The sequence below is a fragment of the Bubalus bubalis genome, chromosome 9 (genome assembly GCF_019923935.1).
Source record: "Bubalus bubalis isolate 160015118507 breed Murrah chromosome 9, NDDB_SH_1, whole genome shotgun sequence".
In the NCBI taxonomy this organism is placed as follows: domain Eukaryota; kingdom Metazoa; phylum Chordata; class Mammalia; order Artiodactyla; family Bovidae; genus Bubalus; species Bubalus bubalis.
This window is the reverse complement of record NC_059165.1, coordinates 109,041,966-109,056,553: the sequence shown is the minus strand read 5'-3', so window position 1 is coordinate 109,056,553 and position 14,588 is coordinate 109,041,966. Positions and strand designations below refer to the sequence as shown.

Below are 14,588 nucleotides of genomic sequence, written 5' to 3'. Positions count from 1 at the left end.
AGCTATTTTTCTTTTGTATCCTCATCTCAAACTCTTCCACAGGCCCTTGGAAAGCCCCCAGACTCCAACCAAGCCAGACGCGCATCCGGCCTGCCGTACAAACATGGCCGGGTACGCGGCAAGCAGCGATGGGGCTTGCAGGGCCCTCGTGCCGGCGGGCGGGAGCTGACAGGGGCTCGCACGCAAGCGAAAGGAGGTGGGGCTGAGTCCCAGGCCTGCGCCGTGCCACTCCACAGGCAGGGGGCGGGGCGGCGGGGAGCGCGCGCCTGAGGCGGCTGCCGGGCATTGAGGAGTTGGTGCACCGAAGACCTTCCTTCGGGCGCATCTTCCCCGCCGGGTGCGTCCTCACGAGGCACCCCCACTCGGCGGGACCGGGCCAGGGGATGGAGTGGGCCCGCCGACACGGCCGTGGAGGGACCCAGAGGAGACGACCGCGCGAGCCCTGACCCGCTGTCCTCGCCGAAGCGCCCATGGGCGCCTCCCTGCGGGCGGGCCGCGGCTCTGAGGGTGGCGAGCGGCGGGGCCGCGGCGCCGAGGAGGGCTGCGCTCGTGCCCGGCCGCGCACAGGCCGCGCGCGTGCGCTCGCGCTGCAGGGCCGGCCGCGCCCGCCCCTCCTCTCGGCGCCGGCCCGGGAGCCCGGTCCGCGAGCGGCGGCGGCCGGAGGGACGATGAGCGGCGCGGCGCGGTCGGGCCCGGCCCGGCTCGCCGCGTTCGCTCTGCTGACCTGCAGCCTGTGGCCGGCGCGGGCAGACAACGCGAGCCAGGAGTACTACACTGCGCTCATCAACGTGACGGTGCAGGAGCCCGGCCGCGGCGCCCCGCTTACATTCCGCATCGACCGCGGGCGCTACGGACTCGACTCGCCCAAGGCCGAGGTCCGCGGCCAGGTTCTGGCGCCGCTGCCTATCCATGGAGGTGAGTGCCTGGCAGGGAAGAGAGGAGCCGTGGAAGGCGGAGGGGGGCAGGGTTGGTCCTCATCCCCCAGGAGCCACAACCTGGGCATGGAGGCGGCGGATGCGGCGCCCCCACCCCGCCCGGATTGATGCGCCGCTCGGCGGGCGGCCCCAGGGTTGAGGTTCCCGTCGTGTCCTCCCCCGCCTGTTCGCTGCTGGGAATGAGGCTCCAGACGCGTTATTGGGTTCTTCTTTTCTTTTTAAAAAGGCTTTTTTCCCCTGGGTTCAGTTAGCTTGTTTACAGGAAGGCATTGAACTGTGAGTTTGCAGGGACAGCTCAGACAAAGGAGGTGGTGGAAGAGTGCAAAACTAGTTCATGATGGATGAAGTCTCAACCTGTATTTCGGAATCCGCACGGGTTCCTTCCCGAAATCACAGACTGCGCTGTATTGAATCTAGAAGGATGAGGCCCTTTTCTACCTTAAAAACGTGCCGTTTTTCTTATGTGACAAGTGGAAGGAGAGTGGAGGAGGAAAATGGGCATCTTCCGTGTTGCTTTTGGCTCTTATTGTGCCCTACCAGCTTTACTGTAATTTGACGCCTGAACATCTGACGTTACTACGAATCCGATACCAATTGGAACCTGTAGCCAAGTCTTCAGGTCATAAGAGTCTGCCAGAGGGGAAATAGGTAAAATTTTTGAGAGTTGTCTTTGAAGCCATTTGGCTTAATCTTACGTCTTCCTATCATTTGCTCTTTAATAATTTAGTATAAAGCATATATTTGTACAAATTTCTGGTAATGTTTTAAAAGAAACTTTCCCCACACTGTGGAGTATGGTTTTGTTTTTGGCCCACAGCAGACTTTTTGGAAAAATGTCTATCTTCTCTATCTCTACCCACTCTCACCCTGAGAATGCTGAGAGGGGACTTTTTTTAAAGCTGCTTTTCATGTTAAGATGACCTAAACTAGGCAACCTACATAAGGTGTTTGTTTTTATACTCTATAAACTATTAAAACATCACACCACTTCTCAGATATGTGTTTGTGAATGTGCTAAGCTGTTTTTTTCTTTGAGGCAATCTAGCTAGGGAAGAAGAATCAGGAAGGGCTTTCACCAGCCTTTCCTCAGTTTACACCTTCCTTTCAAACGTTCATTTTTACATCAATAATCAGTTGCTTAGTATGCACTTCTCATCTCCACTTTGTTAAAAAAAAAAAAGGCAGTTAGGGTCCTGCCTTGCCCACAGTAACAACTTTGGCCTTTGGTTCATTCAGTAAATATTTGCTTGCTTGTTCTGTGCCAGTCACTGTGTTTGGGACACAAAATGTTTCCAAACTGTGGCACTGACAATGGTAGTCTGTTTTCTGGGGTTGAGATCTGTGAGGGTCACGTGGAAGGGAAGGAAGAGGGAGAGGCAAACTGTTCTGGAACAAGAACTGGCCCTGTGCAGTATTTTGAAATCTGTGGTTTGTCTTTGGGTTCCTCTAGGCACCTCGAATCCATGATCCTCACTTTAGATACTTGCCTCATAAGTGATCTGTGTTCTGAAACTACTTGTTTCTTGCCTGTCATTCCAAGCAAAGGCCCCATCTTTAGAAAACTTGTTTTAGGTGTTTGTATAGAAGGATATTGGATACTGATAGGTGGAAAAGGCTGGTCTTGTTCCTGTGTCAGTGGGGAGGTTCCAATTGTGCTGTACATAAGCCTTATGTCACTGGCGAAGTACTGTGTGAGTTTAGGAAAGTAATTTGGCCTTTTAGCCTCAATTTTGTCTGCAAAAGGGAATGGTGAAATAGTTATACCTTAAGTTTATTGAGGGGCTTCCCTGGTGGCTTAGATGGTAAAGAATCTGCCTGCAATATTGGAGACATGAGTTCAATTCCTAGATTGGGAAGATCCCCTGGAGGAGGGCATAGCAACCCATTCCAGTATTCTTGCCTGGAGAATCCCCGTGGACAGAGGAGCCTGGCAATTTGCAAAGGGTTGGACTCGACTGAGCGACTAAGCACAGCACAATACAAGGTTATTGAGAGGCTTAAATGGCGCCTGCGTTCTTACAAGAGGAGATTTGTTAACCTAAATGAATCTCTATAAATTGGTGGAGTTTCAGACATGGCATCAATGTGAATACATTGGAGCAGTCTTGGAAACTTGAGTCTGCAGTCAGTTCCCCTGGGTGTCTATCTTCTCTTCATTTCCTCTGTTCTCTAGGGGCTCATTTTGTATCCGCTCATCATGAGATTGCTCAAGGTTTTTTCATGGCGTCAGTGGTGGAATCCTGCAGGTAGTTTGGGTCTGGCTTTCTACTAAGGGATCTGCACACATAGGGTCTTTCAATCCAGCAAATACTAATTGAAAACCTGCTGGTCCCAGCCATCATCCAAGGTACTAGGGAAGAGGGATGGGCCCCAGAAATAAGCAAAACAAATTTTTTCTCTTCTTCCTGAAGCTCACGGTCTAGTGGCATTTTTATGTCAGTTTACCTGTAAACTATTTCTAAGTCAGTGGACTAACATGAAATCTAAGAAGTTTTTGTGCTTTATCAGCAGGAATTTAGGACTATATTTTGTTTTTTTGTTTTTGTTTCTTCGCCGCGCTATCATTAGCGTGCAGAATCTTTAGTTCCCCCAAACAGGGATCTGGCCCACACCCGCACAGTGGAAATGCAAAGTTCCAACCACTGGACCACCAGGGAAGTCCTAGGAATGTATTTTAAAAAACAAGAATGGTGATAGAAATCTGTTAAAATTTTTCATGTTTAAGAAAATGGCTTATATCTATTATGTCAGTGTGTTCTAATCACTCAGTCATGTCTGGATATTTGCAACCACATGGACTGTAGCCCACCAGGCTCCTCTGTTAATGAGATTTCCCAGGCAAAAATACTGGAATGGGTTGCCATTTCCTCCTCCAGGGGATCTTCCTGAGCCAGGGATGGAACATGGGCCTCCTGCATTGCAGGCAGATTCTTTACCATCTGAGCCACCAGGGAAGCCCTTATGTCTATTACACCCCAATTGAAAAAAAAAATAGCTTAAAATTTGAATATTTGGTTATTTCACATTATGATATTCTTGATTTAGTCTCAAATTTTAGTGCTTTTAGAAAAAATAATATATTCTGACTCTTGTGTGCTTGTAATTTTAAATTGAAGAGAATTCTTAATGTGTTTATTGAAGATTTACCGAGTGTTGACACTAAACAAAGTGATGTTCAAATTACAAAAAAAATAGTTATGAGACAGAATTACTGGCAAAAAAAGAACCAGCTGTGGTCAATAGATGGGAAGTTAATAAAAATTTTGAGGACAAGTGTTTGGTGAATATAAAGACAAAAGTAGTTTTCCTAGAGCTTAACATGATAACTCGTTTTAATTCTTTGACTTGGTTGTGAAAGTAAAAACCTTTCTAGTTATTTTGCATTCAGTTCAATTCAGTTCAGTCGTGTCCGACTCTTCGCGACCCCATGAATTGCAGCACGCCAGGCCTCCCTGTCCATCACCAACTCCCGGAGCTCACTCAAACTCATGTCCATCGAGTCGGTGATGCCATCCAGCCATCTCATCCTCTGTCGTCCCCTTTTCCTCCTGCCCCCAATCCCTCCCAGCATCAGAGTCTTTTCCAATGAGTCATTATTTCTGTAAATTAGGCATGTATGAATTACTGGACAAGATTTATTTGTCCTATATCTTTAAAGAGCAATTTGGCAATTTCTTCCTAAATGCTTTGGTATTTTAGAAGTACATTTTGAAAAATGTTAAACTTTATAAAATATTTCATAAACAAGTGTTGTACTTTGAAAATACATTCTTTATCATTAGAGTACATTTTAAATGGAGATTTATTTGGTGATAACAAATTTCATATTTTAACTGTAAAGAATTTATTTTTTGAAGTGAACTTTTGCAGGAACATGCCTTATATTTATTCACAGATACTGGTTGTTGTTCATGGTTGCTTTCTTATTACTAACTTACTCAAAGGGTGAGCTTAGATCTAGAAACAAATGTAAAATCTAGCTAGCATTTACTGTGGAACAGACGTTGTAGATGTGCTTTGAGTGTGTGCACACTAACTTTTTGTTTGAGCCTGGAGGTGGGGGTTGGGGGAGAGGCCCTGTTGTTGATGATGTCATTTTGTATGCAGATATGCTGGTGGGAAGAATTTGGTAATAGTCATTTTGCATAGAAATTTTCAGGATTGGATGTTTAAGCCTTGGAGAACAATTTTACCAAGTAATAAATTTTTTTTGGTCATCTAGTTGACTGAAGGGATGTCATAACATTTAAAAAAAACCTTAGATTCTTATGTTTTATATATGTGATTTTGTTGGATGAATCCATTAAACCTAAACTTGGTTTTTAAAATTCTGATTTCAGGGTGAAGGCAATCAATGTGGAAACAAGATCTTGGATGAAAAGGGCCATGATATATTAGATTGTATAATGCCAAAGGCAGGGGCTACCGGATATAGAGATTTCAAAATATTCAGAAAAAAAGTAGGTGTTATCCTGGAATCAGAGACCCTGAAAGGCAAGAGAATTCAGAAGGAGCTGGAGCCTCTAAAAACCAAATTTTGACCTAGAATAGATAACCAAGCAATATATGATAAATTGTATTTGTATTAAATTTTAACAACATTTTGTATTTTTCCTTTGCTTTTTGGATGATTCATTAGCATATAAAATTTGAGTATATATTTTTAAACCTCCACACCAAATATATACATCCTTCCTCTGTTCCATCTTTCTGTTTCTCTTTATAGCAAAGTGTTGTCTGTACTTTCTGCCTTAGAATTTTCATCTTGCTATTCCTCACATTGTGAAGGTCTTTGTTGTGCCAGTGATTTGATAAAGATGTGACATATTTAACTGAAATATTGGACAGCAGGATCCTCAAGATCTCAATGTATGGAATGGTGGGCTGAAACTAAGAGAAAAGTTAATAGAAATTATTGTATAGTCTTGAATTTGGGTAAAGAAAAATTAGCTGCAGTGAAAGGAGTTGAGGGGAAATAAGGCTTCAAGCTGCATTTTATAGGACAAAGCCTCTGTTCACTCACTGACCAGCCCATTCTAATCTTGCATGCATTTGAGCATTGTATCCTGGTAACACAGGTCCCACTTCATTATAGGCCAGGCACACTTTTAGTGCATGTTCGTTTCTGAATATGAGTTTTAAGAGATGAACAAACTACAAAGCATTGTTTTGAATATTATAAAAGGGAAATCCTTCATTTGAAGGAGCATTAGATTAGATGGCTTGTAAGATCCCTCCATCTTGAACAAGGTGTAACTGTAAAATAGTAAGACGAACCTTGTTAAACAAAGTGCCAGATATACCCATTAAGGATACTGTTCTTTTAATGCCAGTCACATGGGCGTGTATGTGTTTCTATGTATACATGCGTATTTTGCAACTATGAAAAGTTTAAACACTTTCAGAATTTGTTTTGTGAGGTAATCTTTTTGATTGAACCATTTGGAAAATACATACAGTTTATCAAATGTCTGTCTTTTCTGGATAGATTTTAATTTTGACAATGGAAAATTATTTTTAAGGCAGTCTTTTAATGTGCTTGTGAATTCTCTCTTTAGATAATTCTCAAAGAAGTCTGGTAGTGTTTTGGACCATGTCCACACCTCTGAGGTGCATTTCCACCTACCAAATCTTAGAGGCAAACTTTAAAAGGATGAGATTTATTCGAAGTACCTAATCGTACCAATCCTCAGAGCTGCTGCTTTTAAGTAAATAGCAACCTTGACTTATTTACAAAATGAATTAAGTTTTCAGGATCATCATTTGTTTGTTTTATCATCCTTAGAGTATTTTATGCACTAAACATTGATTTCTTTTCCATAAGTCATAGTAAGTGTAGCTTTTTTTACTGTTGGAAGCAGTCTTGAACAAAATAAAGGGATCCCTTCAAATGCCAAAGGAAATAAATTAAAAAGTCCTTAATAAACTCCTCTGAGCTCGCATTATGCAAGTTCTGTGGTGTGTGTGGAAGATATGGTGTGCAATTGCTGCCTAAGAGAACTTGTCTGGATGGCACAAATAGGACGTGCCATTGTGGATGGTGCAGGCTGTCTGCAGACACCAGCAAGGGCACCGGCTGCATGTTATTGTAAACAGAGTTTGTTGGAATACAGCCCTGTCCATTCATTCACGTGTCTGTGGCTCTGTGGTATACCGACAGGGTTGAGCAGTTATTACAGGAGCCTGTATGACTTCCAAGCCTAAACTGCTTGTTCTCTAGCCCTTTAAGAAAACTTTTGACAAGCCACAATCCATGTTCTAAAGTTTCATTTATACCTTAGTTTTTCCCGTTAAAACTATGTTATGGATTTATGGGTGAGAAGTTGATTCCTAAGTTGTCCCAGACTGTGAGCTCTTGGAACTTAGGGACAGCGTCGTCTTTGTTTTAACCAAATACCTCAAACTGCGCCTGGCGCTAGCAAGCCACTGTAATATGTGGTTGCATTTAACCCTGTGGTGCTTGGTCTGGTAGTGAAACTAATGGCAGGTGTTGCTGAAATCTGTATGATGGGATGGGGATGGTGGGGTGTTGATAGACAAAGTATACTGTAGGGCCTCTGTTACTATGCTAGATCAGTAAATGGTACAAAGATCAGAGAAATGAAAAATTATTTGGACTTGTAGTCTAGAGAGGTTTCATTGAAAATGAGGAAGTTGAAATTAAACTTGATTAGTTCTTCCTCTAGCCATAATGGAACACTAGGCTTACCTTGCCACCTCAAGTGACTGGAAAACCTGACAGTTATGAGACAGCAGTTTTAGAAATAGGTCAGAAAACAGCACAGGACAATGATCCCTGAGAGGAAGGAAATAAACAACAGAGTTCTGTGACTGCCTCAGCTTACCACCTGGAGAGTTTCTAAACTGAAGCTCAGGGAAGGGGAACCCAGAAAGAATCTAGTGGTCTTCCTGAGTTGATGAGACAGAGTTCAGAGCTGAGAGAGGTGAAGGCAGCTTGAGTAGGCTTGAATGTGTGAGGAGGTCAGTACAGGGGAGGAGGGAGCTGCAAGGGGTTCGTTCACTCAAGCCTTTGATCAAGTACTGTTCTGCTCATTTTATGGAGACCTGTCAGAAATTAGCAGGTGGAAGAATTCTTGGAGTTCACACAAGGCTGGGAATAGTTCATATTCTCACTAATCAAAGTAGAAAAACCTAATGGATGAGGCATGGAGTAAGGCCCTGGAGAAAAGCCTGTTCTGGACCCACCTACCAAATCTTAGAGGCAAGCCTTAAAAGGATGAGATTTATTTGAAGTACCTAATCGTGAACAAACCCTAACAATGTCTGAAGGAATTACAACAAAGTCCAGCTCCCAAAACCATGAAATTCAATACCAGCATCCAATAAAAAAATGAGCAGACAAGCCAAGCAGAGAAAATATGACCCATAACCAGACAGAAAAGTCTGCAGAAACAGTCCCAGAAGTGGGACAAATGATGGAATTGCAAATAAAAGTGTTGAAAGAGCTATTATAAATATACTCAGTTTGTTCATGGAGGTAAAAGGAAACTTGAACATGACGAGGAGAGAAATGGATCTAAAAATAGACCCACATCAAACTGTGAGCAAGGTGAAAAGGCAACCCTCAGAATGGGAGAAAATAATAGCAAATGAAACAACTGACAAAGGATTCATTCCCCAAATATACAAGCAGCTCATACAGCTCAATATCAGGAAAACAGACAACCCAATCAAAAAGTGGGGAAAAGACCTAAACAGACATTTCTCCAAAGAAGACATGCAGATGGCTAGCAAACACATGAAAAGATGCTCAACATCGCTCATTATTAGAGAAATGCAAATCAAAACTACAATGAGATATCACCTCACACTGGTCAGAATGGCCAACATCAAAAAGTCTACCAATAATAAATGCTGGTGAGGGTGTGGAGAAAAGGGAGCCCTCTTGCACTGTTGGTGGGAATGTAAATTGATACAGCCACTATGGAAGACTGTATGGAGATTCCTTAAAAAACTAGGAATAAAATCACCATATGACCCAGCAATCCCACTCCTAGGCATATACCCTGAGGAAACCAAAATTGAAAAAGACACATGTATCCCATTGTTCATTGTAGCACTGTTTACAATAGCTAGAGCATGGAAGCAACCTAGATGTCCATTGACAGATAAATGGATAAAGAAGTGGTGTATACACACAATGGAATATTACTCAGCCATAAAAAAGAACACCTTTGAGTCAGTTCTAATGAGGTGGATGAACCTAGAATCTATTATACAGAGTGAGGTGAGAAAGATAAATACCATATTCTAATGCATATATATGGAATCTAGAAAGTGATACTAAAGATATTTACAGGACAGCAATGGAGAAACAGACATAGAGAATAGACTTAGGGATAGAGGGAAAGGGGAGAAGAGGGTGAGATGTATGGAGAGAGTAACATGGAAACTTAAGTGAGTTCAGTTCAGTTCAGTCGCTCAGTCGTGTCCGACTCTTTGAGACCCCATGAACCACAGCACGCCAGGCCTCCCTGTCCATCACCAACTCCCAGAGTCCACCCAAACCCATGTCCATTGAGTTGGAAACGTACTTTACTATATGTAAAATAGGTAGCCAACAGGAATTTGCTATATGGCTCAGGAAACTCAGACAAGGGCTCTGTATCAACCTAGGGGGTGGGATGGGGAGAGAGGTTCAAAAGGAAGGGGGTATATGTATACCTATGGCCGATTCATGTTGAAGTTTGACAGAAAATAGCAAAATTCTATAAAGCAATTATCCTTCAATAAAATAAATAAAATTTAAAAAAGTAGACCCACATCAAACTTCTAGCAGTAAACTCAAACCTGAAAAAGTGTAAGATTTTTATTGATAGAGAAAAGAAGAAAGTGTGTACTGAGGGGATGATATTTCCTGCTTTGGTGATCTCTCTTTATCCCAAACAGTGATATAGTTAACATATACTGGGTACATACTCTCTGCCAAGAATGGTGCCAAGTATTGTACATGGAGTATCATTGAATTCTTGTAACAGCTCTAGGTGGTACGATATCCTCATTCTGTGGATGGGAATTCAAGGCACTCCAGTCTCTTAGTGTTTTTTATTTTTTCTTTATAGCACTTAATATGGTTGGAAATTGTGTATCTATCTTGTTTGCTTCTGAAGGCAGAGATCCTGGTGTCCACTTTTGTATACTCAGTGCTCAGTGTTGAGCCTGGAACATAGGAGGGTGGTACTGGTAATTAGTGATGGACAAATTAAAGTGAGTGAGGTAATCCACCAGCTGAATCTTGTGGTGATTCAGAAGAGTTTGGATTTGATGTAGGTCTGTGTGACTACAGAACTCATACTTCCAGCATGTCTTGTACCACTTCTAAAGTGAGTTTAGTAAATTATGAATGATCTACTTCGTGGAATGTTACACAACCATTAAAGGGGATCATGTGAAAGTTAGGTATATCCTACAAAAGTAATATCTTTACAGTGGACAGGGACTCAAAGTAATATGCAAAAATAAAAATGGCTGTGTTGTATCTGTTGGGTCATGGGTAACATTTCTCATTTTTTTTTCTCATTTTTTTGAAGTTATTTTTATACAAAACCTTCTTCACAGAGGGAAAGTCATACTCTCTAAAGGGAACAAGTAAGTGTCTAAAGTTGATTTTTTTTTGTAAAGTTTATTCCCTAGCTTCAAGAAAAAATTGAATTAATTCCAAACCATGGTTAGAATGAGTAGAAAACTGAGAGATGACTAGAAATATGCTGAAAAGTGCATGTTTTTCCCCAATAAGAAAAGAGTTAAGACCAAGTATTCTTGTCTTAACAGGAATCAAGCTAAAATGTAGCATTGTTTTTATTTATTTTTAATTGAAGGATAATTGCTTTACAGTATTGTGTTGGTGTCTGCCATACACCAACGTGAATCAGCCATAGGTATACACACGTCCCCTCCCTATTGAACCTCCCTCCCACCTCCCACCCCATCCCACTCTTCATTGAGTTTGAGCTCCCTGAGTCATACAGCAAATTCCCACTGGCTATCTGTTCTACATACGGTAATGTATATTCTTCCATACTACTCTTTCCATTTGTCCCACCCTCTCCTTTGCCCCCAGTGTCCAGAAGTCTGTTCTCTATGTCTGAGTCTCCATTGCTGCCCTGCAGATAGGTTCATCAGTGCCATCTTTCTAGATTCCATATGCTATGCTATGCTATGCTAAGTCACTTCAGTCGTGTCCGGCTCTGTGTGACCCCATAGACGGTAGCCTACCAGGCTCCCCCGTCCCTGGGATTCTCCAGGCAAGAACACTGGAGTGGGTTGCCATTTCCTATGTGTTAATATATGACACTTGTTTTTCTCTTTTTGACTTACTTTACTCTGTATCATAAGCTCTAGGTTCATCTGCCTCATTAGAACTGACTCAAATATGTTCCTTTTTATGGCTGAGTAATATTCCATTGTATATATGTACCACAACTTTATCCATTCATCTGTCAGTGGACATCTGGGTTGCTTCCATGTCCTAGCTATTGTAAATACTGCTGCAGTGAACACTGGGGTACATGTGTCTTTTTTCAGTTATGGTTTTCTCAGGGTATATGTGTGGCATCATTGTGGCATCATTTTGAGCAGTTAGTGAATCCTAGAAAGGGACAGGACTTTTCTATAATATTTTTATTATGATGATATTGATGCTTTTATTTTATTTTGGTTTTCCCTATTTAAAATCAGTCTGTATTTAAAGCATGAAGACTTAACTATGGGTAATCTCCACTTTTCGAAAGTTCATCTTATGCCATTTTGCTTTTATGAAAGACCTACATTAGTACCTATTTTTGATAACCAAATGAAACCTCAAGAGGATTTTCACTTTTAGCAGAAAAAAGGCCAGAAGCAAAAATAGCATTCAGCGTTTGTTTTGTAGCAAGGCAAGAGCCATTGTAGAGGCGGCCACACTGGGAGCAGTGAGACCAGCCTCCCCAAAGCTCCTTCCCCTGGAACAACACTCAGCATCTAAACATTGAGCCGCCATAGTTGTAAAACATGTCTCTGAGCATCTGTGCTCTATCTTGATTTATTTTGCAGGTCCATTAGCAAGATGTGTCCTCCAATAATTGTTTCTTCCTTTTTTGACATTTTGGTTTACAGTAAGCTTTTCCTGTTTCCACTTCTCCTGTCACTTCTTTCTATGTCTTTACTTTTAGCCCAGTCTTCTCTGAGCTCTGGATTCATATATTCAACGGCCTACTTGGTATTTTTAACTTAAATTTCCCAAGAACATCTCCAGATTGATAAATGGAGCTTTTGATGTGTGTGTGTATATACATATATATATGTATATATATATCCTGTCTACTACCACTGTTTTTGGGGCTTTCCTGGTGGCTCAAATGGTGAAGAATCTGCCTGCAATGCAGGAGACCCAGGTTCAATCCCTGGGTCGGAAAGATCCCCTGGAGAAGGGAATGACTACCCACTCTAGTATTCTTGCCTGGAGAATTCCATGGACAGAGGAGCCTAGTGGGCTGCAGTCCATGAGGTTGCAAAGAGTTGGACACAATTGAGTGACTAATACCTGTTTTCTAGTCTTCCCCATCTCAGCAAATGACATCGTGGTCCACTCTTGTTATTTAAACAAATTTAAGAGTCATCCTAGCTTCTTTTTCTTACATTCCACTTCTGATTTATCCTTCACATTTTACTGTCAGTGTGTATCATATCTATCTGTTGCTTGCCATTTTCACTCCTGTCATCGTAGTACAGACAGTTGCCATCTCTCTGGTCTTCCTGCTTCTTAACTTCTGTCAGTCGTTTCTCCCCAGTAGCCACAGTGATCTTGAAACTTCACCCAGTCTTGTCATTGCTTGCTTAAATTACCCCTCAGTGGCTTCTTCTAATCCTTAGACTGGAAATCTGAACTCCAAGACACCTCCTGATTGGTCCGGTCCCAGCCTTTCCCTCCCTCAGGCCATTCATCTCTCCCTTGCTCACCATGCTGAAGCTACCTGTATTTTGATACTCTCGTTCCTAGGGCCTCTATGTTTTCTTTACACTGTGTGCCTTCTTGCTGGTATCCCACTCACCTCTACCTCCTACTCTTCACATTTTGTTTGCTGTATTAATAGAGCTTTATGGTTCTTTGATTTTGTATGCTGCCGCTGCTGAGTCGCTTCAGTTGTGTCCAACTCTGTGCTACCTTATAGATGGCAGCCCACCAGGCTCCTCTGTCCATGGGATTCTCCAGGCAAGAACACTGGAGTGGGTTGCCATTTCCTTCTCCAATGCATGAAAATGAAATCGCTCAGTTGTGTCCGACTCTTTGTGACCCCATGGACTACACCCTACCAGGCTCCTCGGTCCATGGGATTTTCCAGGCAAGACTACTGGAGTGGGTTGCCATTGCCTTCTCCTTGATTCTGTATAATGGCCAGTTAAAAGGGCCATGGAGATGGAGACATGGGGAAGGAATTGTAGAATCTAAGAACTTAATGGTCATCTGTAATCATCAAGTCTAGCCACTCATCTCAGGCCTCAGCATTCCTATCCAGTGGTTTTACAGCTCACACTTGAACAAATGAGTGGCTACCACATTCATCTCTGGAAACCAGAATGTTAGAAAGTCTTTTTTTCGTCTGCAGAAGAAAAATTGGTTCAAAATTTGTAGAGAGTTGTTAATTTCCTTGTCTGATTCAAGTCCTCTAACCCTTAGACTTCATGTTCTTTTTCTGTTCTTAAGAATATAGTATTTTAAACCACAGAACATGGCATTCCACTTAAAGGATACAGTGAGTTCAGTAAAGTCCCACAAAAATTCATGTCCACCTGGCACTTCAGAATGCGATCTTATTTGCAAATAAGATCTTTGCAGATGTAAGTAGTTAAGGATCAAGATAAGATCATACTAGTTTACCGCTGCTGCTACTGCTAAGTCACTTCAGTCGTGTCCGAATCTGTGCAACTCCATAGACAGCAGCCCACCAGGCTCCCCCATCCCTGGGATTCTCCAGGCAAGAGTACTGGAGTGGGGTGCCATTGCCTTCTCCGATACTAGTTTATGGTGGGCCCTAAATCCAGTGACTTATAAGGAGAAGAGAGAATACAGAGAAACACACAAAGATAAAGGCCATGGGAAGATAGAGGTTGAAATAAGAGTTATGCTGCCACAGCTAGGGAGTGCCAAGGATTGCTGGCAACCACTGGAGGCTAGGAGAGAGGCATAGGACTCTTTTTCCCTTGGAGTCTCCAGAAGGAGCCAACTGTACCAACACCTTGATCTTGACTTCTGCTCTCCTGAATTAGGAGGAAATACATCTATGTTGTTTTAAGCCACACATGGACAGATGGTCAGTACCGAAATGAGATTGATTATATTCTTCGCAGCTGAAGATGGAGAAGCTCTATACAGTCAGCAAAAACAAGACTCGGAGCTGACTGTGGCTCAGATCATGAACTCCTTATTGCCAAATTCAGACTTAAATTGAAGAAAGTAGGGGAAACCACTACATCATTCAGGTATGACCTAAATCAAATCCCTTATGATTATAGAGTAGAAGTGAGAAATAGATTCAAAGAATTAGATCTGATAGAGTGACTGAAGAACTATGGATGGAGATTCGTGACATTGTACAAGAGACAGGGATCATGACCATCCTCAAGAAAAAGAACTGCAAAAAAGCAAAATGGCTG

At 42.4% G+C, this 14,588-nt stretch overlaps 1 protein-coding gene across 3 annotated transcripts in view; it reads left to right on the top strand.

The window, feature by feature from the left end:
- Positions 1-234: 234 nt before the first annotated feature.
- The window catches only part of RNF130 (ring finger protein 130), a 142,105-nt gene continuing 127,751 nt past the window's right edge, over positions 235-14,588 (top strand). For 2 of the 3 annotated variants that reach the window (XM_025293970.2, XM_025293968.2), the window contains exon 1: positions 237-915. In XM_025293970.2, the coding sequence (XP_025149755.2) occupies positions 471-915 (445 nt within the window). In that variant the 5' untranslated portion in view covers positions 237-470. Of the gene's footprint in view, positions 916-14,588 lie in introns of all 3 variants that reach the window. The other variant, XM_025293971.2, reaches the window with a different exon arrangement.